The 25,336-nt window shown below is 50.5% G+C and overlaps 1 protein-coding gene across 3 annotated transcripts in view; it reads right to left on the bottom strand.

Annotated features, from left to right (window-relative positions):
• Positions 1-25,336, bottom strand: part of LOC122923565 (zinc finger protein OZF-like) — an 81,555-nt gene that overhangs the window by 18,039 nt on the left and 38,180 nt on the right. For 2 of the 3 annotated variants that reach the window (XM_044274410.1, XM_044274412.1), the window contains 2 exons: positions 25,314-25,319; positions 15,059-15,208 (listed from right to left, as the gene is read on the bottom strand). In XM_044274410.1, the coding sequence (XP_044130345.1) occupies positions 15,059-15,208; positions 25,314-25,319 (156 nt within the window). The remainder of the gene's footprint in view (positions 1-15,058; positions 15,209-25,313; positions 25,320-25,336) is intronic. The other variant, XM_044274411.1, reaches the window with a different exon arrangement.

Here is a 25,336-nt window from a genome sequence, read left to right as displayed (position 1 = left end):
CAGCGGTGTCCTCCTGCCTGTACAGCGATCACTGCTGCTGCCATTGCTTCAGTACACATGAACCTGTACATTCTGACAAGTCAGCGGTGTCCTCCTGCCTGTACAGCGATCACTGCTGCTGCCATTGCTTCAGTACAGTGGAACCTGAACATTCAGACAAGTCAGCGGTGTCCTCCTGCCTGTACAGCGATCACTGCTGCTGCCATTGCTTCAGTACACATGAACCTGTACATTCTGACAAGTCAGCGGTGTCCTCCTGCCTGTACAGCGATCACTGCTGCTGCCATAGCTTCAGTACACATGAACCTGTACATTCTGACAAGTCAGCGGTGTCCTCCTGCCTGTACAGCAATCACTGCTGCCGTCATAGCTTCAGTACACATGAACCTGTACATTCTGACAAGTCAGCGGTGTCCTCCTGCCTGTACAGCGATCACTGCTGCTGTCATAGCTTCAGTACACATGAACCTGTACATTCTGACAAGTCAGCGGTGTCCTCCTGCCTGTACAGTGATCACTGCTGCTGTCATAGCTTCAGTACACATGAACCTGTACATTCTGACAAGTCAGCGGTGTCCTCCTGCCTGTACAGTGATCACTGCTGCTGCCTTTGCTTCAGTACAATGGAACCCTTTCCCTGAGGGATAAAGACCATCCCTTCCAGCGGTCCACCTTTTGGGCGACATCTTTCAGTCTACCCTCCCAATTTTGTTGATGATAATCCTCATCTTGGCCAAAGTTGATGTCTAGGATCTTTACTGATTTCTGGAAGAGTGCCCTGGAGATCGAAGACAGGATCCCCTTCCCCCAGCCAGAGAGTCTCACATTTGTCCCGGTTAATCTAGGACCCGGAAACTTCCGAATAGCGATTCACCTCCGACATCACCAATCCTACCTCCTCTTCCGAAGAGGTAAAATAGAGACATCATCAGCGTACGCTACCACCTTCAGAGATTGCCCCCCCGCCAGTTCCATCCCCACCCCCGCCAACGGTCCACGATCTACCCTTCTGATGAAAGGATCGATCACAAACACGTACAGCAGAGGGCTTAAAAGGACATCCCTGGCGGACACTGGAAGCCACCTCAAAAGGACGACCCAGCCAACCATTAACCAACGGGAAACTCTCGGCCCCTTTGTACAAGGTTTTTAGCCAATCTACAAACCTCCCGGGTAGACCATAACACAAGAGGACAGACCACAGGTATTCGTGAATTACTCGGTCAAAAGCCTTAGCCTGATCCAGGGATAACAAAAGCCCCTTCCAAAGACCCGTCCTGCCCCGTTTCACGGCCACTGAGAAAGGCGCTAAAAGCACTCCGACTGGAAACTGAACAGTGCTGGGACCCCGAAAGGAGCTTTGGCGCAAATTTCGCCAGTCATCAGAAGAGTATCTTTGCCACAATCTTTCTGTCCACATTGAGAAGAAATATGGGTCTCCAATTCTCAATGCGGGATGGATCCTTAACTTTTGACAGAAGAATTAGGGCGGACTTTCCCATTGACCTTGACAGAGTGCCTGAGGAAAGACACTCATTATAGACCTCGGTCAAGAGGGGAACTAATTGTTCCCTAAAAGTCTTATACCACTCGGATTTTAAGCCATCCGGACCTGGCGATTTTTTGGGCCTAAGCCCAACAATGGCCAGTCTCACTTCCTCTTCCCTGATAAGTTCTGTCAAAATATTAAGAGAGAGGGGTCTATTCCTGCCTTGGGAATCGCCCAAGCCAAGAAATCTGAAAAAGACTGTCCCGATTTAGTTCTTTCCTACCCAAGAGGTGAGAGTAGAAAGACCCGACGGCCTCCAGGATCCCTGATTTGGACCTATTCCGGGAGCCTGTACTGTCAATCAGGCCCATCCCTAGTTTACTTCTTACTGCCATCTTACAGTTCCGGCAACCAAAAGAGGCGTACCTATCATACTGACACCTCTTGAGCAAGGATTTTACACGAGAGATATCCTCACGGCTATCTCCCGTTGAGACCAGTCTTTCAAGTTTCTTCCTCAGTTCCTGGTATAGACTGTATCTGTCGCAGCTTTCGGAAAAACCTTGCTGTCTTTTTTTAAACATCTCTCACCACTCCGACTTACTGTTGCACATGTCCACCAAAGGTTCCTGGCTCTGAAGGAAATCCTCAAAGCATTGTCTTACCATCGCTTCTTCCAGGAGAGACAAATTTAACTTCCATATTTCTTTTCCCATGCAGGGAATTTGTGGCACACAATAGTCTGGTTCTACAGCTACTTGAGTTTGTACTCAAGAGGAACTATTTCCCCTTCAATGGCAAGTTTTACCACTAGCTCAGGGTCACCGCGATGGGGTGCTCATGTGCGCCATCTTACGCAAATTTGCTCCTGGGCTGGTGGGAGAACACTCTTGTCTTCTGGGATGAGGTGAGGTCCGAACTCCAGAATGTCCAGATGTGGGCACATTATATGTTATATAGGTGGGACAGTTGTCATCCTTTCCCCCTCAGGAGGGGGATCTCTCGAGGTCAATATCTAAGGCTAAGGAGGAAATGCTCCAAAGATTGAAAATTTGAAAAACAGGCAGCTGTTCTGAAAAAGAGATTCATGGATCGTGGTTACCCCATAGGTATACTAACACCTGCCTATCAGGCTGCCTATGCCTGCGACCGTACCTCCCTTCTCACCCCACAAAAAAAGACAACATTTAGCGACAATGTTTCCCTAACAAAGGCGCAAGAGATACGCCTGATCAGTACATTCAATGAGGCCTCTACTGGTATAAAAGAAATAATCTCAAAACATTGGCATGTACTTAGAATGGACCCTGACCTCTGTGAGACTAGAAAAGAACCTCCAAGTATAACTTGCAGGATAGGCAAAAGTGTACGTGATTGGACGGTGAATAGTCACTTCTCACCAATATCAGCACCTAAAACCTGGTTGGAAAGAGGAATCCATGGAAATTATAGATGTAGTGGACGCATAGCCTGCAAATACATGCAATGTGGAAAATCCTTTAAGAGCAGTAATACGGGTAAAACGCACATCATTAGGGACCTGATTAACTGCAAAACCACAGGAGTCATTTATAAAATCACATGCTCCTGCGACAAGGAATATATTGGTAAAACAAAGAGGGAACTAAGGAGGATCGGGGAACATATAGGCGACATTCATAATTGTAGGGACACCTGTCTCGAGTCATGTAAGGACTGAACATGGCGGGGATTCGAGGTGCCTCTCCTTTATGGGCATCGAGAAAGTCAAACCACCAATGAGGTGTGGTGATTGGAATAAGAGAATCCTTCAATGTGAGGCAAGATAAAAACGGTAGATCCTAATGGCCTCAACGAGCGGCAGAGCTTTACCCGTTTTGTCTGAGTGTATTGCCACAGATGACGTAATCCGGAACCGTCTTATGGGAGTATTGACATAACTACTCGTTATTCATACCCCCTCCATCTGCATCTCACAACTCATCCTGTGAGGATATATGTGCTGAGAAACCTGCTAAATAATTCCATATTGATTGTATTGAACAAATCTGCCATTCGGGATCAGAGATGGCATGCGAGCGTGCAGTGTCCGTGCGTCGTCCGGTTGCTTGGCAACACGGAGCTTCCGGCAGCCCCAATAATCATGTGACGCCCAATTTCCGGTGGAAGTGGAGCGCGCAGTAACAGCGTGCGTTCCACATGCATGCCTCAGTGGTGAGTAGGCGGAAAGGGGTGGTGCAACTGCCTGAGGCACCGGATTTAAAAGGTGATATGGCGTATCATGCCGTATCTCCTGCACTCTTTGCACTTTGTGGTGAGACGAGGGCATTTTGGGGACACTTTCCCATACTCTGTAGGGACGAGTACCACTAACCGTCCGTACACCCTCCAAACTACAAGGAAGGAATCTTGATCCTGAAGTAGTAAGTAGAGGATACATACCAAATACATATTTTTGACTGTATGATGAAGTATACTTAGTGATCACGGTCTCTTGCGTGTCCTTTTCTGTTAGAAACCCTTTGACTTCAGTAAGCCCTGATGAGTTCCGACTCTATGGAATGAAACATGGCATGTAGGGCTAATTAGTATGGGCTTTACAGGGACTAGGCCCCATTATAGGGACAGGTTCCGTATGGGGTCGCCCCTGTCGGGGCGGGTGCTCTGTGTTGGTTAGGCAGGCAAATTTGGATAGCCCCTGAATCCCCTACATAGGGAAGGCTTTAAACTAGGGCACAATAGGAGTGTCCATACCGCCATACCCACAGAAGCACTGGTCACCAGTGCCCCACTGTTACACCAGGGCACTGACGCCACCCACTGTTGCTGGTCGTGTGTCTACAGGACAGGGCAAGATCTACCCATAACTATCCTTTCCAGGCCCCATACGGTGGCACTATATATATATGTTTTTGTTTTGTCCCACTGCAACCACCTATGCTTTTAAAAGATAAATTAGTAAAAGTTATATTATACCTAGTCCACATGTGGAATTAAGTTAAGTTGAGGTGTGACTTATACAGTCCTGATCAAAAGATTAAGACCACCTGAAAAATCCTATGTAGCCTGGCTGGATCTTAACAAGGTTCCAAGTGGAGCTGCAACAAGAAGAGATGGGAGGGAGACTAAACATTTTTTGAGCATTCGATTTAATGAAAACAATGAATAAACTGGAAAAGGCTGTTTTTCAGCTGATCAAAAGTTTAGGACGACACCTCCAGAAAAAAAAAAACCTAAACCCCCCAAAACAAAAATCCAAACTTCCAAACATGAACTCAGTAATGAGTAGCTCCTGAGTAGCTTCCACAATTCGTATCAGCATGCTTGCTGCAAGCGTTTCCATGAGATGAGTGGGAACATTTCTCCAAGTGGTGAAGACGGCCGCACGAAGGCCACCTACTGTCTGGAACTGTTGTCCATTTTTGCAAACTTCCCTTGCCATCCATCCCCAAAGGTTCTCAATTGGATTTAGATCAGGGGAACACGCAGGATGGGCCAAAAGAGTGATGTTATTCTCCTGGAAGAAGCCCCTTGTCCTGCGGGCATTGTGTCCTGTAGCGTTGTCCTGTTACCCCACAGACGAGGGCCCTCAGCCATGAGGAATGCTCTCTACAACATCTGGACAAAGCCAGCGGCCGTTTGACGCCCCTGCACTTCCTGAAGCTGCATTGTTCCATTATGGCGCCCCCTCCACTGTCGCGCGTAGAAAACCTCTCAGGTGGGATCTGCTTGTCCTGCCAGTAACGTTGGAAACCATCAGGACCATCAAGGTTAATTTTTTTCTCATCAGCGAATAAAACTTTCTCCCACCTTTGAATGTCCCATGTTTGGTGCTCTCTTGCAAAGTCCAAACGAGCAGTTCTGTGGCGTTCAAGGAGACGAGGTCTTTGAAGACGTTTTTTGTTTTTGAAGCCCTTCAGTCTGATGCCGTCTGATGGTTATGGGGCTGCAGTCAGCACCAGTAAGGGCCTTAATTTGGGTCGAGGATCGTCCAGTGTCTTGACGGACAACCAATTGGATCCTCCGGCTCAGTGCTGATGACATTTTTTGAGTCTTGCACTTTACTTTTTTCCATAACCCTCAGGATCAGTTAAGAAACTCCAAATGACTGTCTTACTGCGTCCCACCTCAGCAGCGATGGCGCGCTGTGAGAGACCCTGCGTATGCAGCTCAACAACCCGACCACGAGCAAAAAGGGAGAGTTTTTTGCCTTTGCCATCACAACGTGCGACTACCTGACAGAAGAAGACAATGAATCCACATCTCTGCACAGATTTGGCCTTTTAAAAGGCAGGTGGTCCTAAACTATGGATCAGCTGAAAAACAGCCGGTTTCAGTTTAATCGTTATTTTCGATTAATTGAATGCTCAAGAAATGTTTGGTCTCCGTCCCATCTCTCCTTGCTGCAGGCTGAAGCTCCACTGGGAACCTTAAAGGGCTTCTGTCACCCACTAAACCTTTTTTTTTTTGCTCACTTATGATCCCTGCACTGCGATCTATGCCTACATAATCTAATTAATCATTTTGGTCCAGTAGATTTTGTTTAAAACGTGCTTTTAAAATATGCAAATTACCTGTCTACCAGGAAGTAGGGCGGCTTCTTGCTGGTAGCAGCCGCATCCTCCGATCCTAAAGACGCCCCCTCCGCAGTGTGATCGACAGGGCCAGGGAACGGGATCCTTCTCTGCTGGCCCTGCCTGTTTGCATTCAAAATCTGGCGCCTGCGCTGATGACATCACATCTACACCCGGCGCAGGCACATTGAGGATGGAGCAGCCGCCTCTCAGTGCGCCTGCGCCGATTGAAGACAGGTACGGCCGCGGCGCAGGCGCCAGATTTTTAATGCAAACAGGCAGGGCCAGCAGAGGACGATCCCGTTCCCTGGCCCTGTCGATCACACTGCGGAGGGGGCGTCTTTAGGATCGGAGGATGCGGCTGCTACCAGCAAGGTAATTTGCATATTTTAAAAGCACGTTTTAAACAAAATCTACTGGACCAAAATGAGTAATTAGATCATGTAGCCATAAATCGCAGTGCAGGGATTATAAGTAAGCAACAAAAAAAAGGTTTAGTGGGTGACAGGAGCCCTTTAAGACCCAACAATGTAAAATATGATTTTTTCCCATTTTTCTAGTGGTCTTTTGGTCAGGACTGTGTCTCTGCGCACACACACCTAGTGCATAGAGGTATTTTTGTGTGTAAGCAGTTCATATTTAGGCCAGAAGAGCTCAAGCGCCTCTGGTCTAACAAAACTAACATCAAAACTCTTGGTGCCGTAGGGATGGATTAGGGCAAAGATGTCATTTGCCACAAAGCCCATCCCCAGGAGAAGCTCCACAACGTCTTTCCTAGAAGGCATTGCTTCTTCACGCCTCCAAGAGAGACGGCTCCCCCCGGATGTAGGGAGAGACCAAACAAACGGTCTCTCCCGCTCTTTCCTCTCGGAAGGTTCTCAGACCATCTCTCTCTGTCCAAAAAGACAGTTTAACCGGTTCACCCTCCACCTGTATGGAAGTCTCTTTCTCCTTCCTCAAAGCCTCCAAGAGGCGCCGTTGCAAGTTACCATTACCTGATTCCCTGGGCAAAGAGTCACCTGCAGCCACACTAGCATATGATCTCCTATCTGGACTTACACAATCCCCTGCTTCCCTTGCAACCTGCCTCCTCCCGTCAGCCTCCTCCTGTCAGCCTCCTCCCGTCAGCCTCTTCCTCAGCCTCCTCCCGTCAGCCTCTTCCTCCTCGACTTCCGTATCTGCTGCATAAGCAGCTACCAATTCCTCATTCATACTCTCACCAGTTATATCTTCATTTGCCTCGCCATTCATTTCCCTATTTACATCCTTATTTGTAACAATGTCCTCATTCACACTCTCATTCACACTCTCATTCACACTCTCATTCACACTCTCATTCACACTCTCATTCACACTCTCATTCACACTCTCATTCACACTCTCATTCACGTCTCCTCCTAAGTTACCACTCGCAACATCTTTTACCATACTTACAATCCCATCGCTCTTCACTCCCCTCAGACTGGTCGGGTTCCCTAGAGGAGTACTGGCGTCATTGGGGGCAGGGTTTGAAGGGCCCCCATTTCAGGAACTGCGGAGGACTTCTTATCCCCCACACCCCTCACCCTCTCTGCAGCCCGCACAGTCCCTGAAGATTCTGCAACCTCCACAGACTTTAATGGTTTCTTTACTCGTTTCTTTATAAACCTTCCAGATTTTGCTCTGGCCCTTTCAACTGTCTTTTTCTGAGCCTTGTCCGCAGCCATTCCATCCTTCACCTTGTCTGCAACACTGTCAGGGGTTTTAACCCTGTCTGCTCCTGCGTTCTCCTCTCCACTGCAGGAAAGGGGGACACCTGCTGCCACCATCTCAGATTCATTCTCCCGTGCTGTTTGGCCCGATTCCACTACAGGAACCGGGCTGGGCTCAGCAATGGGTTCAGAAGGCACAAATCGTAATACTTCTTCTTTTATGATCTTCTTTTTCTTTTCTCTTACCACCTCGTCCTCCGGGACCTCCTCGTCACCGAAATACAGTTTGCCCACTGGGGATTCCAGCTGCCTGATCTCCACCATTAGTCTCCCCCCAGACCTGCCTTCATCCCCAGAGGATGACATAACTGGTTCAGAGGGGTCCCCTTGGCCACCCGGTAATGAGTCCACCGCCACCTCCTTCACCTTCCTCTGGCTTCCAGACCGCAGCCCTAACGGACTGGAGCCAGACATGCTTTCAAACCGACAGTCATTTTTGAATTTTTCCATAAACGGCCCTCCATTTTTCACTATAGAGGCCCTCTTTTCCTCCAAAGTCACAATCTCCTCCTCCAGCTTCTCCAGCCTGGAGGAGAGGACCGCTCTCTTACTTCTTGGTAACGTCCTGAACTTTCACATTCTTATGCTCCAATTTAAGTATATAGTCTGAGCGGGGCTGTCACGCTGCGGGGTTCTCTGAGACTTTTCACTGGCCACCGTTGTCACATCGCCACTGTCTCTTGGTACTGGAGCATCTGGAGGTAAGTTTCCAGTTTCAGGGGGTCTTCCTGCCGCACGCGGGGTTCCACTATGGCTGCCGGCACGTGTAGATAAACGGCGGCAGTCAGGGGCTCGAGGATCCATACTGGGAGAACACGCCACCCCCTGGGGAAAGGGCAGCGTATCCCCCAGCACACAATGTCAGGCTCTCGATCCTCTCACAGTGCAGCACAGAGGCAGAAACACAGCTCCTCCCACAGGATGTTATACACTGTGGTAATGGTAGACTGCACGGCTAGAGGCTGGATGTTATACACTGTGGTAATGGTAGACTGCACGGCTAGAGGCTGGATGTTATACACTGTGGTAATGGTAGACTGTATGGCTGGAGGCTGGATGTTATACACTGTGGTAATGGTAGACTGTATGGCTGGAGGCTGGATGTTATACACTGTGGTAATGGCAGACTGCATGGCTAGAGGCTGGATGTTATACACTGTGGTAATGGTAGACTGCATGGCTAGAGGCTGGATGTTATACACTGTGGTAATGGTAGACTGCATGGCTAGAGGCTGGATGTTATACACTGTGGTAATGGCAGACTGCATGGCTAGAGGCTGGATGTTATACACTGTGGTAATGGTTATATAGAAAAAGAGGAGTGTAGCAGCTCTCACCTGCCCTTCCTTTAGTTGTGAGCACGGACAGCCCGTGTCAGGTGCGGGCGACAATGAAGAAAAGAAGTTGAGAAAATCCAGCTCCACTTAAAAAGGAATAGGCGTTTATTCAGCTTGCGGTTAAAAACTCATCCGAGGATACAAAATAACAGTCTTGTCTAAGCTTTTCGGGCTACTAGAAACAATTCCAGCCCTTCTTCATGACACAGAAAAACATTGAGAGTGAGACCTCTTATAGGGGAGGGTGCACCTGTGTTCACTAATGTTCCCACAGGCCTGTACTCTAAACAGCAAGATCCTTTGCAAAGGGAGGTTCCACCTCTTGATATAGACACCAACAGTAAAGACAAAAACAGAAATAAAAACTGCAATATCAAGGACAAGGACACAAGGAATAATTTGTTTGTGACCCAATATAGTACAGAGTACCAACAGATTTGTCATATTATAAAAAAAAAAAAAACATTTTCCTGTCCTGTCTTATGATGGTCAATGGACTGACATAGTTGCAGATGGGGTTAAATGTGCAGCTAGAAGGGCACCCACAATTGCAAACTATGTCAGTCCTAGTCTATATCAAGAGGAGAAAAAGTCGCAACCTGTGTGGCTTAGGACCAAGGGGAGTTATAAGTGTGGACACCACAGATGCATTTGCTGCACACACATGGTTAAATCCAAGACCTTTTCCTCAACAGTAAATAACAGAGTTTTTCCTATGAAAGCGTATCTCAACTGCAATACAACCCATGCTGTCTATTTGATCACTTGCACTAAATGTAAACTGCAATACGTGGGTTGCACTATTAATGCTATAAAATCTAGAATACGCAAACACATCTCTGATGTGCCCCATCATGGCAGTCGCAATGTGTCTGCAGCTAGTCTGCATTTTGCTGTCTGCCATGATGGGGACACATCAGACATGGTAGTACAAGGCATAGAAAAGGTTTTTCTACCTAAGCGTGGAGGAGATTATAGAAGGAAACTATTAAATAGAGAATCCTTCTGGATTTTTTCGCTGAACACACGTCAACCTGAGGGGCTCAATAAACGTCTAGATCTGATCATGCAGCAATAACTCACATACCAGGGATCTGATATGTGAACTCCTCTTTTTTCTGGAAGTATTACGGTACTTAATTCTCTGATAATGTGATCTCCATTATATTCCATTATATTCTGGCATAATACTGTTACATATTCAGTTTATATTTCATGTATCCATTATATATGTACATCTTTGTATGACATAGTTTGTGCATAGCTATTGGCCACATATATTTTCTCTATGCATACATATGGTTATATATTTACGTTTTTTTCTTTAAATTGATTTTCATATGAAGAGTTAACTTGAAGGTGTGGTACCTCTTTCTGGGGGCGGTTACAGGCCTGTGGGAACATTAGTGAACACAGGTGCACCCTCCCCTATAAGAGGTCTCACTCTCAATGTTTTTCTGTGTCATGAAGAAGGGCTGGAATTGTTTCTAGTAGCCCGAAAAGCTTAGACAAGACTGTTATTTTGTATCCTCGGATGAGTTTTTAACCGCAAGCTGAATAAACGCCTATTCCTTTTTAAGTGGAGCTGGATTTTCTCAACTTCTTTTCTTCACTGTGGTAATGGTAGACTGCATGGCTAGAGGCTGGATGTTATATACCTGTAGTAATGGTAGACTGCATGGCTAGAGGCTGGATGTTATATACCTGTAGTAATGGTAGACTGCATGGCTAGAGGCTGGATGTTATACACTGTGGTAATGGTAGCCTGAACGGCTAGAGGCTGGATGTTATACACTGTGGTAATGGTAGCCTGAACGGCTAGAGGCTGGATGTTATACACTGTGGTAATGGTAGACTGCATGGCTAGAGGCTGGATGTTATACACTGTGGTAATGGTAGACTGCATGGCTAGAGGCTGGATGTTATACACTGTGGTAATGGTAGACTGCACGGCTAGAGGCTGGATGTTATACACTGTGGTAATGGTAGCCTGAACGGCTAGAGGCTGGATGTTATACACTGTGGTAATGGTAGCCTGAACGGCTAGAGGCTGGATGTTATACACTGTGGTAATGGTAGACTGCATGGCTAGAGGCTGGATGTTATACACTGTGGTAATGGTAGACTGCATGGCTAGAGGCTGGATGTTATACACTGTGGTAATGGTAGCCTGAACGGCTAGAGGCTGGATGTTATACACTGTGGTAATGGTAGCCTGAACGGCTAGAGGCTGGATGTTATACACTGTGGTAATGGTAGCCTGAACGGCTAGAGGCTGGATGTTATACACTGTGGTAATGGTAGCCTGAACGGCTAGAGGCTGGATGTTATACAATGTGGTAATGGTAGACTGCACGGCTAGAGGCTGGATGTTATACACTGTGGTAATAGTAGACTGCACGGCTAGAGGCTGGATGTTATACACTGTGGTAATGGTAGACTGCACGGCTAGAGGCTGGATGTTATACACTGTGGTAATGGTAGCCTGAACGGCTAGAGGCTGGATGTTATACAATGTGGTAATGGTAGACTGCACGGCTAGAGGCTGGATGTTATACAATGTGGTAATGGTAGACTGCACGGCTAGAGGCTGGATGTTATACACTGTGGTAATGGTAGACTGCACGGCTAGAGGCTGGATGTTATACACCTGTGGTAATGGTAGACTGCATGGCTAGAGGCTGGATGTTATACACCTGTAGTAATGGTAGACTGCACGGCTAGAGGCTGGATGTTATATACCTGTAGTAATGGTAGACTGCATGGCTAGAGGCTGGATGTTATACACTGTGGTAATGGTGGACTGCATGACTAGAGGCTGGATGTTATACACTGTGGTAATGGTGGACTGCATGACTAGAGACTGGATGTTATACACTGTGGTAATGGTGGACTGCATGACTAGAGACTGGATGTTATATACCTGTAGTAATGGTAGACTGCATGGCTAGAGGCTGGATGTTATATACCTGTAGTAATGGTAGACTGCATGGCTAGAGGCTGGATGTTATATACCTGTAGTAATGGTAGACTGCATGGCTAGAGGCTGGATGTTATATACCTGTAGTAATGGTAGACTGCATGGCTAGAGGCTAGATGTTATATACCTGTAGTAATGGTAGACTGCATGGCTAGAGGCTGGATGTTATACACTGTGGTAATGGTAGACTGCATGGCTAGAGGCTGGATGTTATACACTGTGGTAATGGTAGACTGCATGGCTAGAGGCTGGATGTTATACACTGTGGTAATGGTAGACTGCATGACTAGAGGCTGGATGTTATACACTGTGGTAATGGTAGAATGCATGGCTAGAGGCTAGATGTTATATACCTGTAGTAATGGTAGACTGCATGACTAGAGACTGGATGTTATATACCTGTAGTAATGGTAGACTGCATGACTAGAGACTGGATGTTATATACCTGTAGTAATGGTAGACTGCATGGCTAGAGGCTGGATGTTATATACCTGTAGTAATGGTAGACTGCATGGCTAGAGGCTAGATGTTATATACCTGTAGTAATGGTAGACTGCATGGCTAGAGGCTGGATGTTATATACCTGTAGTAATGGTAGACTGCATGGCTAGAGGCTGGATGTTATACACTGTGGTAATGGTAGACTGCATGACTAGAGGCTGGATGTTATACACTGTGGTAATGGTAGACTGCATGACTACAGGCTGGATGTTATACACTGTGGTAGTGGTAGACTGCATGGCTAGAGGCTGGATGTTATACACTGTAGTAATGGCAAACTGCATGACTACAGGCTGGATGTTATACACTGTGGTAACACTGGCGGATCCAGGGGTGGCAACCTGGCAATTGTCCCCCCCCCAAGCTGGCGGCGTGGCCCTTGTGAAAAGTAGGTGGTGGCGGTGTCAGGGCAGAGGGAGATGGGTGCTTCCACATCTCCATAGTCATCTGTATCGCCGCCCTCAGGACAGGGATACAGATGGCTGTGCTGTAGCGTAGGACGCAGGTCGGAAGAGGCCTGCATCGCATCGCTGACATGGAGGTAAGTGTTTTTTTTTTTTTTTGTTTTTTTTTTATATGTACAATTACAATACTTTTACTGGCACATGATGGGGGGAGGGCTTCTTGTTACTGGCACATGATGGGGGGGGGGGGCTCTTGTTACTGGCACATGATGGGGGCGGCTCTTGTTACTGGCACATGATGGGGGGGGCTCTTGTTACTGGCACATGATGGGGGGGGGCTCTTGTTACTGGCACATGATGGGGGGGGGGCTCTTGTTACTGGCACATGATGGGGGGGGGGCTCTTGTTACTGGCACATGATGGGGGGCCCTCTTGTTACTGGCACATGATGGGGGGGCCTCTTGTTACTGGCACATGATGGGGGGCCTCTTGTTACTGGCACATGATGGGGGGCCTCTTGTTACTGGCACTTGATTGGTGGCTAGAGGCTGGATGTTATACACTGTGGTAATGGTAGACTGCATGGCTAGAGGCTGGATGTTATACACTGTGGTAATGGTAGACTGCACGGCTAGAGGCTGGATGTTATACACTGTGGTAATGGTGGACTGCATGGCTAGAGGCTGGATGTTATACACTGTGGTAATGGTGGACTGCATGGCTAGAGGCTGGATGTTATACACTGTGGTAATGGCGGACTGCATGGCTAGAGGCTGGATGTTATACACTGTGGTAATGGTAGACTGCATGGCTAGAGGCTGGATGTTATACACTGTAGTAATGGTAGACTGCATGGCTAGAGGCTGGATGTTATACACTGTGGTAATGGTAGACTGCATGGCTAGAGGCTCGATGTTATACACTGTGGTAATGGTAGACTGCATGGCTAGAGACTGGATGTTATACACTGTGGTAATGGTAGACTGCACGGCTAGAGACTGGATGTTATACACTGTGGTAATGGTAGACTGCATGGCTAGAGGCTCGATGTTATACACTGTGGTAATGGTAGACTGCATGGCTAGAGGCTGGATGTTATACACTGAGGTAATGGTAGACTGCACGGCTAGAGGCTGGATGTTATACACTGTGGTAATGGTAGACTGCATGGCTAGAGGCTGGAGGTTATACACTGTGGTAATGGTAGACTGCACGGCTAGAGGCTGGATGCTATACACTGTGGTAATGGTAGACTGTATGGCTGGAGGCTGGATGTTATATACTGTGGTAATTGTAGACTGCACGGCTAGAGGCTGGATGTTATACACTGTGGTAATTATAAAAATATGCGATCTGCACTCCAATGCTGTAATCTGGGTGCTCGTGAGAGAAGAATCATCTGAAATTAGGAACATCCACGGCACTCCAGTTAAAGTATATGCAATTCTTTTTAATGGTCAAAGAAAGGTTGACATCACTTCTATTTCCATACAGTATTATTCATATCCAGGAGTAGAAAAAATATTAAAGCCACATTATCTTCCCGGGACGTCTGTAATTAGACCTTTGTCAGCGGGCTCCAGCTGATAATGATGAGTCCTGAATATTCATGAGCTCCTGACTCTCCCCGCCCACCTGCTGCTGAATGACAGTTATTTTCCATATGAATCAGCAGCAGGTGGGCAGCGGAGTGGCTATAGCTCTGAATTAAATATATACGCTGGACTCACTGACATCACGCTGGACTCAAATCAGCTCATTAGCATGCGGCATCTTTGTGTGTATATTATGAGGTAACCATCTGTCACACCAGTAAGTGACTACATCTAAGGCACTTTTAGTAGTTAATGATTGTATATAATTTGTTAGATTATAATCAAATATCCACATGACAGGTTCCCTTTAAATGCAGATCACGAGTGGTCACAGAACAAGATCACATCTTCATCCACCGTGATGGCACTTAACAACATCAATACAAAATGGTCTCATCTAGTGAAGGAGAATCCGTCTTCTCTGCTTTATTTCGTGGTTACAACTCACCTGGGAGGCTATCTGCAGGAATGTCCTCCTTCCACTCTTCCTCACCCCACACATACATCTCTGCAGGAACGTCCTCCTGTCGCTCATCATGCAGCACATAGGACTCTTCTTTTACCGTACAATTAATGGTGCTCAGATCTTGACCCTGATTTAATAGACGTGAAACACATTTGTATAGGTCACCGGGTAGCTGGAGAAGGTGTGTAGAACGTTCTACATGAGCAGAAAAGACCATGAATTATCAGAATGACTAACAATGACAAGTAGTTTCCTGAGCCAAGCACGAGATGATGGCTCCAGAACATCACACATGTATTTAGCATGCTGGAGCGAGAGAAGCTTCTAATAAGACATATTAGGGGGATTTACCAACGCAGACAGTTTTAATGCCAGTCTTGATCTCGTTTACGGTGGCATCAGATGCGCCATAATCATCAAGAGGTGCACGCCCATTCTGGAGCTACTGGCAAGTTTGGGGGCCAAAATCTGAACTCCGCCAGCTAGGAGCCGGTGTAGATACCTGGTGTGACCCAAAAACTGCCATCGATCATCTTAACCGTGTTTGGCCTTGTGGGACCCATCATTGCCACATACCTTTTACAAAAGTGACAACTGTGTAGCAAAAAGACACAAATATGCAATTTCATGTGCAAAATGGGGGTTGCCCTTAAAGTTTGCAAATCTTTATTAAAAGTAAAGTGGTTTTTCTTGGGCTATGGTTGAGTCAGGTGAAAAAGGGGCAATTAATGGTAAATACTGGTAATTGGACTTCCAGGAGTCCCTCATGACAGCACCACTTGAGGTTGCCATCTTGACCTTCCTGGGACAGCAAACAGAGGCCAACAGCCCTTCCTACCACCCTACACCAGTATGGATGCAAGGGATTTTGAACACCAACAGGAATCCTACATATGCTAAACTTTAGGAATGTAAGTGTGCTGCCATGAGGGACTCCTGGAAATCCAATTACTGGTACGCACAAGTCCTCTTTTCCAGTTATTATTTATTTTAAAGCATCATAAAGCGCTGTACATCCAACTAGGGTTACACACATATAAAATATATATGCTGTGCAGCTAGCCAATTCGCAGATAGCCCTATAAAACCCTCACCCCACGCAGTCTCTGCCATTGTCCTGTGAGCTGAGTGTAGGGAAAGATGTGGCAAGCGCTCATGTGCTAGGGACTGTTTTGCTGAAAATCATTAATAGAATAATAATGAAGAAGGGAGAGTGCAGGGAGGGTGTAGGAAGAGTGCAGGGAGGGTGTAGGAAGAGTGCAGGGAGACTGCAGGGAGAGTGTAGGAAGAGTGCAGGGAGACTGCAGGGAGGGTGTAGGAAGAGTGCAGGGAGACTGCAGGGAGGGTGTAGGAAGAGGGCAGGGAGGGTGTAGGAAGAGTGCAGGGAGACTGAAGGGAGGGTGTAGGAAGAGTGCAGGGAGGGTGTAGGAAGAGTGCAGGGAGACTGAAGGGAGGGTGTAGGAAGAGGGCAGGGCGACTGCAGGGAGGGTTAAGGAAGAGTGCAGGGAGACTGCAACTGCAGGGAGGGTGTAGGAAGAGTGCAGGGAGACTGCAGGGAGGGTTTAGGAAGAGTGCAGGGAGACTGCAACTGCAGGGAGGGTGTAGGAAGAGCGCAGGGAGACTGCAGGGAGGGTGTAGGAATAGTGCAGGGAGAGTGTAGGAATAGTGCAGGGAGGGTGTAGGAAGAGTGCAGGGAGACTGTAGGAAGAGTGCAGGGAGACTGCAACTGCAGGGAGGGTGTACGAAGAGTGCAGGGAGACTGCAACTGCAGGGAGGGTGTAGGAAGAGTGCAGGGAGACTGCAACTACAGGGAGGGTGTAGGAAGAGTGCAGGAAGACTGCAGGGAGGGTGTAGGAATAGTGCAGGGAGAGTGTAGGAATAGTGCAGGGAGGGTGTAGGAAGAGTGCAGGGAGGGTGTACGAAGAGTGCAGGGAGACTGCAACTGCAGGGAGGGTGTAGGAAGAGTGCAGGGAGACTGCAACTGCAGGGAGGGTGTAGGAAGAGTGCAGGGAGACTGCAGTGAGGGTGTAGGAAGAGTGCAGGGAGACTGCAGGGAGGGTGTAGGAAGAGTGCAGGGAGACTGCAGGGAGGGTGTAGGAAGAGTGCAGGGAGACTGCAGGGAGGTTTAGGAAGAGTGCAGGGAGACTGCAACTGCAGGGAGGGTGTAGGAAGAGTGCAGGAAGACTGCAGGGAGGGTGTAGGAATAGTGCAGGGAGAGTGTAGGAATAGTGCAGGGAGACTGCAGGGAGGGTGTAGGAAGAGTGCAGGGAGACTGTAGGAAGAGTGCAGGGAGACTGCAACTACAGGGAGGGTGTAGGAAGAGTGCAGGGAGACTGCAGGGAGGGTGTAGGAATAGTGCAGGGAGACTGCAGGGAGGGTGTAGGAAGAGTCCAGGGAGACTGCAACTACAGGGAGGGTGTAGGAAGAGTGCAGGGAGACTGCAGGGAGGGTGTAGGAATAGTGCAGGGAGACTGCAGGGAGGGTGTAGGAAGAGTCCAGGGAGACAGCAACTGCAGGGAGGGTGTACGAAGAGTGCAGGGAGACTGCAGGGAGGGTGTAGGAAGAGTGCAGGGAGGGTGTAGGAAGAGTGCAGGGAGGGTGTAGGAAGAGTGCAGGGAGACTGCAACTGCAGGGAGGGTGTACGAAGAGTGCAGGGAGACTGCAGTGAGGGTGTAGGAAGAGTGCAGGGAGACTGCAGGGAGGGTGTAGGAAGAGTGCAGGGAGACTGCAGGGAGGGTGTAGGAAGAGTGCAGGGAGACTGCAACTACAGGGAGGGTGTAGGAAGAGTGCAACTGCAGGGAGGGTGTAGGCAGAGTGCAGGGAGACTGCAGGGAGGGTGTAGGAAGAGTGCAGGGAGACTGCAACTACAGGGAGGGTGTAGGAAGAGTGCAACTGCAGGGAGGGTGTAGGCAGAGTGCAGGGAGACTGCAGGGAGACTGCAGGGAGGGTGTAGGAAGAGGGCAGGGAGACTGCAGGGAGGGTGTAGGAAGAGTGCAGGGAGACTGCAGGGAGGGTGTAGGAAGAGTGCAGGGAGACTGCAGGGAGGGTGTAGGAAGAGTGCAGGGAGACTGCAACTGCAGGGAGGGTGTACGAAAGAGTGCAGGGAGACTGCAGGGAGGGTGTAGGAAGAGTGCAGGGAGGGTGTAGGAAGAGTGCAGGGAGAATGCAACTGCAGGAAGGGTGTACGAAGAGTGCAGGGAGACTGCAGGGAGGGTGTAGGAAGAGTGCAGGGAGACTGCAGGGAGGGTGTAGGAAGAGTGCAGGGAGACTGCAACTACAGGGAGGGTGTATTAAGAGTGCAACTGCAGGGAGGGTGTAGGCAGAGTGCAGGGAGACTGCAGGGAGGGTGTAGGAAGAGTGCAGGGAGACTGCAACTACAGGGAGGGTGTAGGAAGAGTGCAACTGCAGGGAGGGTGTAGGAAGAGTGCAACTGCAGGGAGGGTGTAGGCAGAGTGCAGGGAGACTGCAGGGAGACTGCAGGGAGGGTGTAGGAAGAGGGCAGGGAGACTGCAGGGAGGGTGTAGGAAGAGTGCAGGGAGGGTGTAGGAAGAGTGCAGGGAGGGTGTAGGAAGAGTGCAGGGAGACTGCAACTGCAGGGAGGGTGTACGAAGAGTGCAGGGAGGGTGTAGGAAGAGTGCAGGGAGGGTGTAGGAAGAGTGCAGGGAGAATGCAACTGCAGGGAGGGTGTAGGAAGAGTGCAGGGAGACTGCAGTGAGGGTGTAGGAAGAGTGCAGGGAGACTGCAGGGAGGGTGTAGGAAGAGTGCAGGGAGACTGCAGGGAGGGTGTAGGAAGAGTGCAGGGAGACTGCAGGGAGGGTGTAGGAAGAGTGCAGGGAGACTGCAACTGCAGGGAGGGTGTACGAAGAGTGCAGGGAGACTGCAGGGAGGGTTTAGGAAGAGTGCAGGGAGACTGCAACTGCAGGGAGGGTGTAGGAAGAGTGCAGGGAGACTGCAGGGAGGGTGTAGGAATAGTGCAGGGAGAGTGTAGGAATAGTGCAGGGAGACTGCAGGGAGGGTGTAGGAAGAGTGCAGGGAGACTGTAGGAAGAGTGCAGGGAGACTGCAACTACAGGGAGGGTGTAGGAAGAGTGCAACTGCAGGGAGGGTGTAGGCAGAGTGCAGGGAGACTGCAGGGAGGGTGTAGGAAGAGTGCAGGGAGACTGCAGGGAGGGTGTAGGAAGAGTGCAGGGAGGGTGTAGGAAGAGTGCAGGGAGACTGCAACTGCAGGGAGGGTGTAGGAAGAGTGCAGGGAGACTGCAACTGCAGGGAGGGTGTAGGAAGAGTGCAGGGAGACTGCAGGGAGGGTGTAGGAAGAGTGCAGGGAGACTGCAACTGCAGGGAGGGTGTAGGAAGAGTGCAGGGAGACTGCAACTGCAGGGAGGGTGTAGGAAGAGTGCAGGGAGACTGCAACTGCAGGGAGGGTGTAGGAAGAGTGCAGGGAGACTGCAGGGAGGGTGTAGGAATAGTGCAGGGAGACTGCAGGGAGGGTGTAGGAAGAGTGCAGGGAGACTGCAGGGAGGGTTTAGGAAGAGTGCAGGGAGACTGCAACTGCAGGGAGGGTGTAGGAAGAGCGCAGGGAAACTGCAGGGAGGGTGTAGGAAGAGTGCAGGGAGACTGCAACTGCAGGAAGGGTGTAGGAAGAGTGCAGGGAGACTGCAACTGCAGGGAGGGTGTAGGAAGAGCGCAGGGAAACTGCAGGGAGGGTTTAGGAAGAGTGCAGGGAGACTGCAACTGCAGGGAGGGTGTGGGAAGAGTGCAGGGAGACTGCAACTGCAGGGAGGGTGTAGGAAGAGTGCAGGGAGACTGCAACTGCAGGGAGGGTGTAGGAAGAGTGCAGGGAGACTGCAACTGCAGGGAGGGTGTAGGAAGAATGCAGGGAGACTGCAGGGAGGGTGTAGGAATAGTGCAGGGAGACTGCAGGGAGGGTGTAGGAAGAGTGCAGGGAGACTGTAGGAAGAGTGCAGGGAGACTGCAACTACAGGGAGGGTGTAGGAAGAATGCAGGGAGGGTGTAGGAATAGTGCAGGGAGACTGCAGGGAGGGTGTAGGAAGAGTGCAGGGAGGGTATAGGAAGAGTGCAGGGAGACTGCAGGGAGGGTGTAGGAAGAGTGCAGGGAGACTGCAACTACAGGGAGGGTGTAGGAAGAGTGCAACTGCAGGGAGGGTGTAGGCAGAGTGCAGGGAGACTGCAGGGAGGGTGTAGGAAGAGTGCAAGGAGACTGCAACTACAGGGAGGGTGTAGGAAGAGTGCAACTGCAGGGAGGGTGTAGGCAGAGTGCAGGGAGACTGCAACTGCAGGTAGGGTGTAGGAATAGTACAGGGAGACTGCAGGGAGACTGCAGGGAGGGTGTAGGAAGAGTGCAGGGAGACTGCAGTGAGGGTGTAGGAAGAGTGCAGGGAGACTGCAGGGAGGGTGTGGGAAGAGTGCAGGGAGACTGCAACTACAGGGAGGGTGTAGGAAGAGTGCAACTGCAGGGAGGGTGTAGGCAGAGTGCAGGGAGACTGCAGGTAGGGTGTAGGAAGAGTGCAGGGAGACTGCAGGTAGGGTGTAGGAAGAGTGCAGGGAGACTGCAGGTAGGGTGTAGGAAGAGTGCAGGAAGAGTGCAGGGAGACTGCAGGGAGGGTGTAGGAAGAGTGCAGGGAGACTGCAGGAAGAGTGCAGGGAGACTGCAGGGATGGTGTAGGAAGAGTGCAGGGAGAGTGCAGGGAGACTGCAGGGAGGGTGCAGAGAGACTGCAGGGAGGGTGTAGGAAGAGTGCAGGGAGACTGCAGGGAGGGTGTAGGAAGAGTGCAGGGAGACTGCAACTGCAGGGAGGGTGTAGGAAGAGTGCAGGGAGACTGCAGTGAGGGTGTAGGAAGAGTGCAGGGAGACTGCAGGGAGGGTGTAGGAAGAGTGCAGGGAGACTGCAACTACAGGGAGGGTGTATGAAGAGTGCAACTGCAGGGAGGGTGTAGGAAGAGTGCAGGGAGACTGCAACTACAGGGAGGGTGTAGGAAGAGTGCAACTGCAGGGAGGGTGTAGGCAGAGTGCAGGGAGACTGCAGAGAGGGTGTAGGAAGAGTGCAGGGAGACTGCAGGGAGGGTGTAGGAAGAGTGCAGGGAGACTGCAGGGAGGGTGTAGGAAGAGTGCAGGGAGACTGCAGGGAGACTGCAACTGCAGGTAGGGTGTAGGAAGAGTGCAGGGAGACTGCAGGGAGGGTGTAGGAAGAGTGCAGGGAGACTGCAACTGCAGGGAGGGTGTAGGAAGAGTGCAGGGAGACTGCAACTGCAGGGAGGGTGTAGGAAGAGTGCAGGGAGACTGCAGGGAGGGTGTAGGAAGAGTGCAGGGAGACTGCAACTGCAGGGAGGGTGTACGAAGAGTGCAGGGAGACTGCAACTGCAGGGAGGGTGTAGGAAGAGTGCAGGGAGACTGCAACTGCAGGGAGGGTGTAGGAAGAGTGCAGGGAGACTGCAACTGCAGGGAGGGTGTAGGAAGAGTGCAGGGAGACTGCAGGGAGGGTTTAGGAAGAGTGCAGTGAGACTGCAACTGCAGGGAGGGTGTAGGAAGAGTGCAGGGAGACTGCAGGGAGGGTTTAGGAAGAGTGCAGGGAGACTGCAACTGCAGGGAGGGTGTAGGAAGAGCGCAGGGAGACTGCAGGGAGGGTTTAGGAAGAGTGCAGGGAGACTGCAACTGCAGGGAGGGTGTAGGAAGAGTGCAGGGAGACTGCAACTGCAGGGAGGGTGTAGGAAGAGTGCAGGGAGACTGCAACTGCAGGGAGGGTGTAGGAAGAGTGCAGGGAGACTGCAACTGCAGGGAGGGTGTAGGAAGAGTGCAGGGAGACTGCAACTGCAGGGAGGGTGTAGGAAGAGTGCAGGGAGACTGCAACTACAGGGAGGGTGTAGGAAGAGTGCAGGGAGACTGCAACTGCAGGGAGGGTGTAAGAAGAATGCAGGGAGACTGCAGGGAGGGTGTAGGAATAGTGCAGGGAGACTGCAGGGAGAGTGTAGGAATAGTGCAGGGAGACTGCAGGGAGGGTGTAGGAAGAGTCCAGGGAGACTGCAGGGAGGGTGTAGGAAGAGTCCAGGGAGACTGCAGGGAGGGTGTAGGAAGAGTCCAGGGAGACTGCAGGGAGGGTGTAGGAAGAGTCCAGGGAGACAGCAACTGCAGGGAGGGTGTAGGAAGAGTGCAGGGAGACTGCAGGGAGGGTGTAGGAATAGTGCAGGGAGACTGCAGGGAGGGTGTAGGAATAGTGCAGGGAGACTGCAGGGAGGGTGTAGGAATAGTGCAGGGAGACTGCAGGGAGGGTGTAGGAATAGTGCAGGGAGACTGCAGGGAGGGTGTAGGAAGAGTCCAGGGAGACAGCAACTGCAGGGAGGGTGTACGAAGAGTGCAGGGAGGGTGTAGGAAGAGTGCAGGGAGGGTGTAGGAAGAGTGCAGGGAGACTGCAGGGAGGGTGTAGGAAGAGTGCAGGGAGACTGCAACTACAGGGAGGGTGTAGGAAGAGTGCAACTGCAGGGAGGATGTAGGCAGAGTGCAGGGAGACTGCAGGGAGGGTGTAGGAAGAGTGCAGGGAGACTGCAACTCCAGGGAGGGTGTAGGAAGAGTGCAACTGCAGGGAGGGTGTAGGCAGAGTGCAGGGAGACTGCAACTGCAGGTAGGGTGTAGGAAGAGTACAGGGAGACTGCAGGGAGACTGGAGGGAGGGTGGAGGTAGAGTGCAGGGAGACTGCAGGGAGGGTGTAGGAAGAGTGCAGGGAGACTGCAACTGCAGGGAGGGTGTAGGAAGAGTGCAGGGAGACTGCAGTGAGGGTGTAGGAAGAGTGCAGGGAGACTGCAGGGAGGGTGTGGGAAGAGTGCAGGGAGACTGCAACTACAGGGAGGGTGTAGGAAGAGTGCAACTGCAGGGAGGGTGTAGGCAGAGTGCAGGGAGACTGCAGGTAGGGTGTAGGAAGAGTGCAGGGAGACTGCAGGTAGGGTGTATGAAGAGTGCAGGGAGACTGCAGGGAGAGTGCAGGGAGACTGCAGGTAGGGTGTAGGAAGAGTGCAGGGAGACCAACTGCAGGGAGGGTGTAGGAAGAGTGCAGGGAGACTGCAGGGAGGGTGTAGGAAGAGTGCAGAGAGACTGCAGGGAGGGTGTAGGAAGAGTGCAGGGAGACTGCAGGGAGGGTGTAGGAAGAGTGCAGGGAGACTGCAACTGCAGGGAGGGTGTACGAAGAGTGCAGGGAGACTGCAGGGAGGGTGTAGGAAGAGTGCAGGGAGACTGCAACTGCAGGGAGGGTGTACGAAGAGTGCAGGGAGATTGCAGGGATGGTGTAGGAAGAGTGCAGGGAGACTGCAGGGAGGGTGTAGGAAGAGTGCAGGGAGACTGCAACTGCAGGGAGGGTGTATGAAGAGTGCAGGGAGACTGCAGGGAGGGTGTAGGAAGAGTGCAGGGAGACTGCAGGGAGGGTGTAGGAAGAGTGCAGGGAGACTGCAACTACAGGGAGGGTGTACGAAGAGTGCAGGGAGACTGCAACTGCAGGGAGGGTGTACGAAGAGTGCAGGGAGACTGCAACTGCAGGGAGGGTGTAGGAAGAGTGTAGGAAGAGTGCAGGGAGGGTGTAGGAAGAGTGCAGGGAGACTGCAACTGCAGGGAGGGTGTAGGAAGAGGGCAGGGCGACTGCAGGGAGACTGCATGGAGGGTGTAGGAAGAGGGCAGGGAGACTGCAGGGAGGGTGTAGGAAGAGGGCAGGGAGACTGCAGGGAGGGTGTAGGAAGAGGGCAGGGAGACTGCAGGGAGGGTGTAGGAAGAGGGCAGGGAGACTGCAGGGAGAGTGTAGGAAGAGTGCAGGGAGACTGCAGGGAGGGTGTAGGAAGAGTGCAGGGAGGGTGTAGGAAGAGTGCAGGGTGACTGCAGGGAGACTGCAGGGAGGGTGTAGGAAGAGTGCAGGGAGAGTGTAGGAAGAGTCCAGGGAGACTAATTCGGAGTCAGTTTTATTTATTCCAACATTTACTTATTCCTACATCAGCCGTAAACTAAGATATGTAATTCAATACCAATAAGATAGAAGCCTTTATTATTCTGGTGCCAGAGCTCCAATCCATACCATCCAGTCTGCACCCCTTAGGGGGGCAGGTCTTTTAGAGGACCTTTCACTAGTTTACAAACTAAAAACTAACTATATCAGTGGGCAGAGCGGCACTTACTAGTATGTCTGGGCGCCGCTCCGTTTGCCCGGTATAGGCTCCGGTGTCTGCAGCTCCCTCTGTTGTACTGGGCAGAGTTTTTGTATTAGGGTTGTCCCTTGCTGCAGCGCTGGCCAATCGCAGCGCACAGCTCATAGCCTGGGAGTCCCAGACACCGGAGCGGCGCCCAGACATACTAGTAAGTGCAGGGGGACCCCTGGGCGCCGCTCTGCCCACTGATATAGTTAGTTTTTAAACTAGTGAAAGGTCCTCTTTAATGATGACCATCCTCATCTTTTGCTGGCTTTACTTTTTCCAAATCATTCTTCTTGGTCTCCTGGTTCTAGAAAAGTCAGCAAGATGCAGAGAGGAGGATCTGGATGATCTACTTCTGATGACAAATTCTCATTAATAGTAGATGATGTGGAAAACGAGGGAAGGCAGATGGCAGAAGAAGGGCCCCCACCTGTAGGACAGGAGAGCGCTGGGGTTGGAGAAGTGGATATGCCAAAGCTGATTAATAGTCTGTGTTTACTGTCAAATAACCTGCAGGAGATGGCAGGCCAGAACAGCAATAATATGCATATTGTCCCCCCACCTAACCAGCCAAACCCCGTACCAACAGCTGCCCCTGTTTCAAGGTGCATTAAAGGTTCCGCGCAGCCTTTAACAATGAAGACTGACTATAGAGTGTGGACTTCATTATTAAAGGGGTTGTCCGATTTCTTTGTTCTTTGTATGTTTCTAACTAGGCCAATGACAGCACTTTACAATTGACTAACTTTATCTCCAGTTGCTGGTTTCTCAGATTTCACTGAGGGTCACATGACCCGTCATCTTCTCTCCCTGCTCTGATGATGCACAAAGCCTTAGAGGTCAGACGTGTGTCTGTACAGACCTCACTGTGCTGGCCACGCTCCCCTGCTCTGCCCTGTGCTTCCCTCCCACTGGATACTTCAGGAAAGATTAACCCCTTCAGGAGCACAGACTCAGGGCTGAAGGCTTTACTGAGTAGCTGCAGGCAGTGAGGAGACAAATGTTGGGCACAGGAGCTCAAAGACAAGTAGAGTTCTGCACAAGAAAAGGTAGGGAGAAGATCCTGTGTGTATCAGCAGTGT

This window comes from Bufo gargarizans, unplaced genomic scaffold (genome assembly GCF_014858855.1).
Source record: "Bufo gargarizans isolate SCDJY-AF-19 unplaced genomic scaffold, ASM1485885v1 original_scaffold_1738_pilon, whole genome shotgun sequence".
Lineage (NCBI taxonomy): Eukaryota > Metazoa > Chordata > Amphibia > Anura > Bufonidae > Bufo > Bufo gargarizans.
The sequence above is the reverse complement of the archived record's forward strand: the minus strand, read 5'-3'. Positions and strand labels throughout refer to the sequence as shown.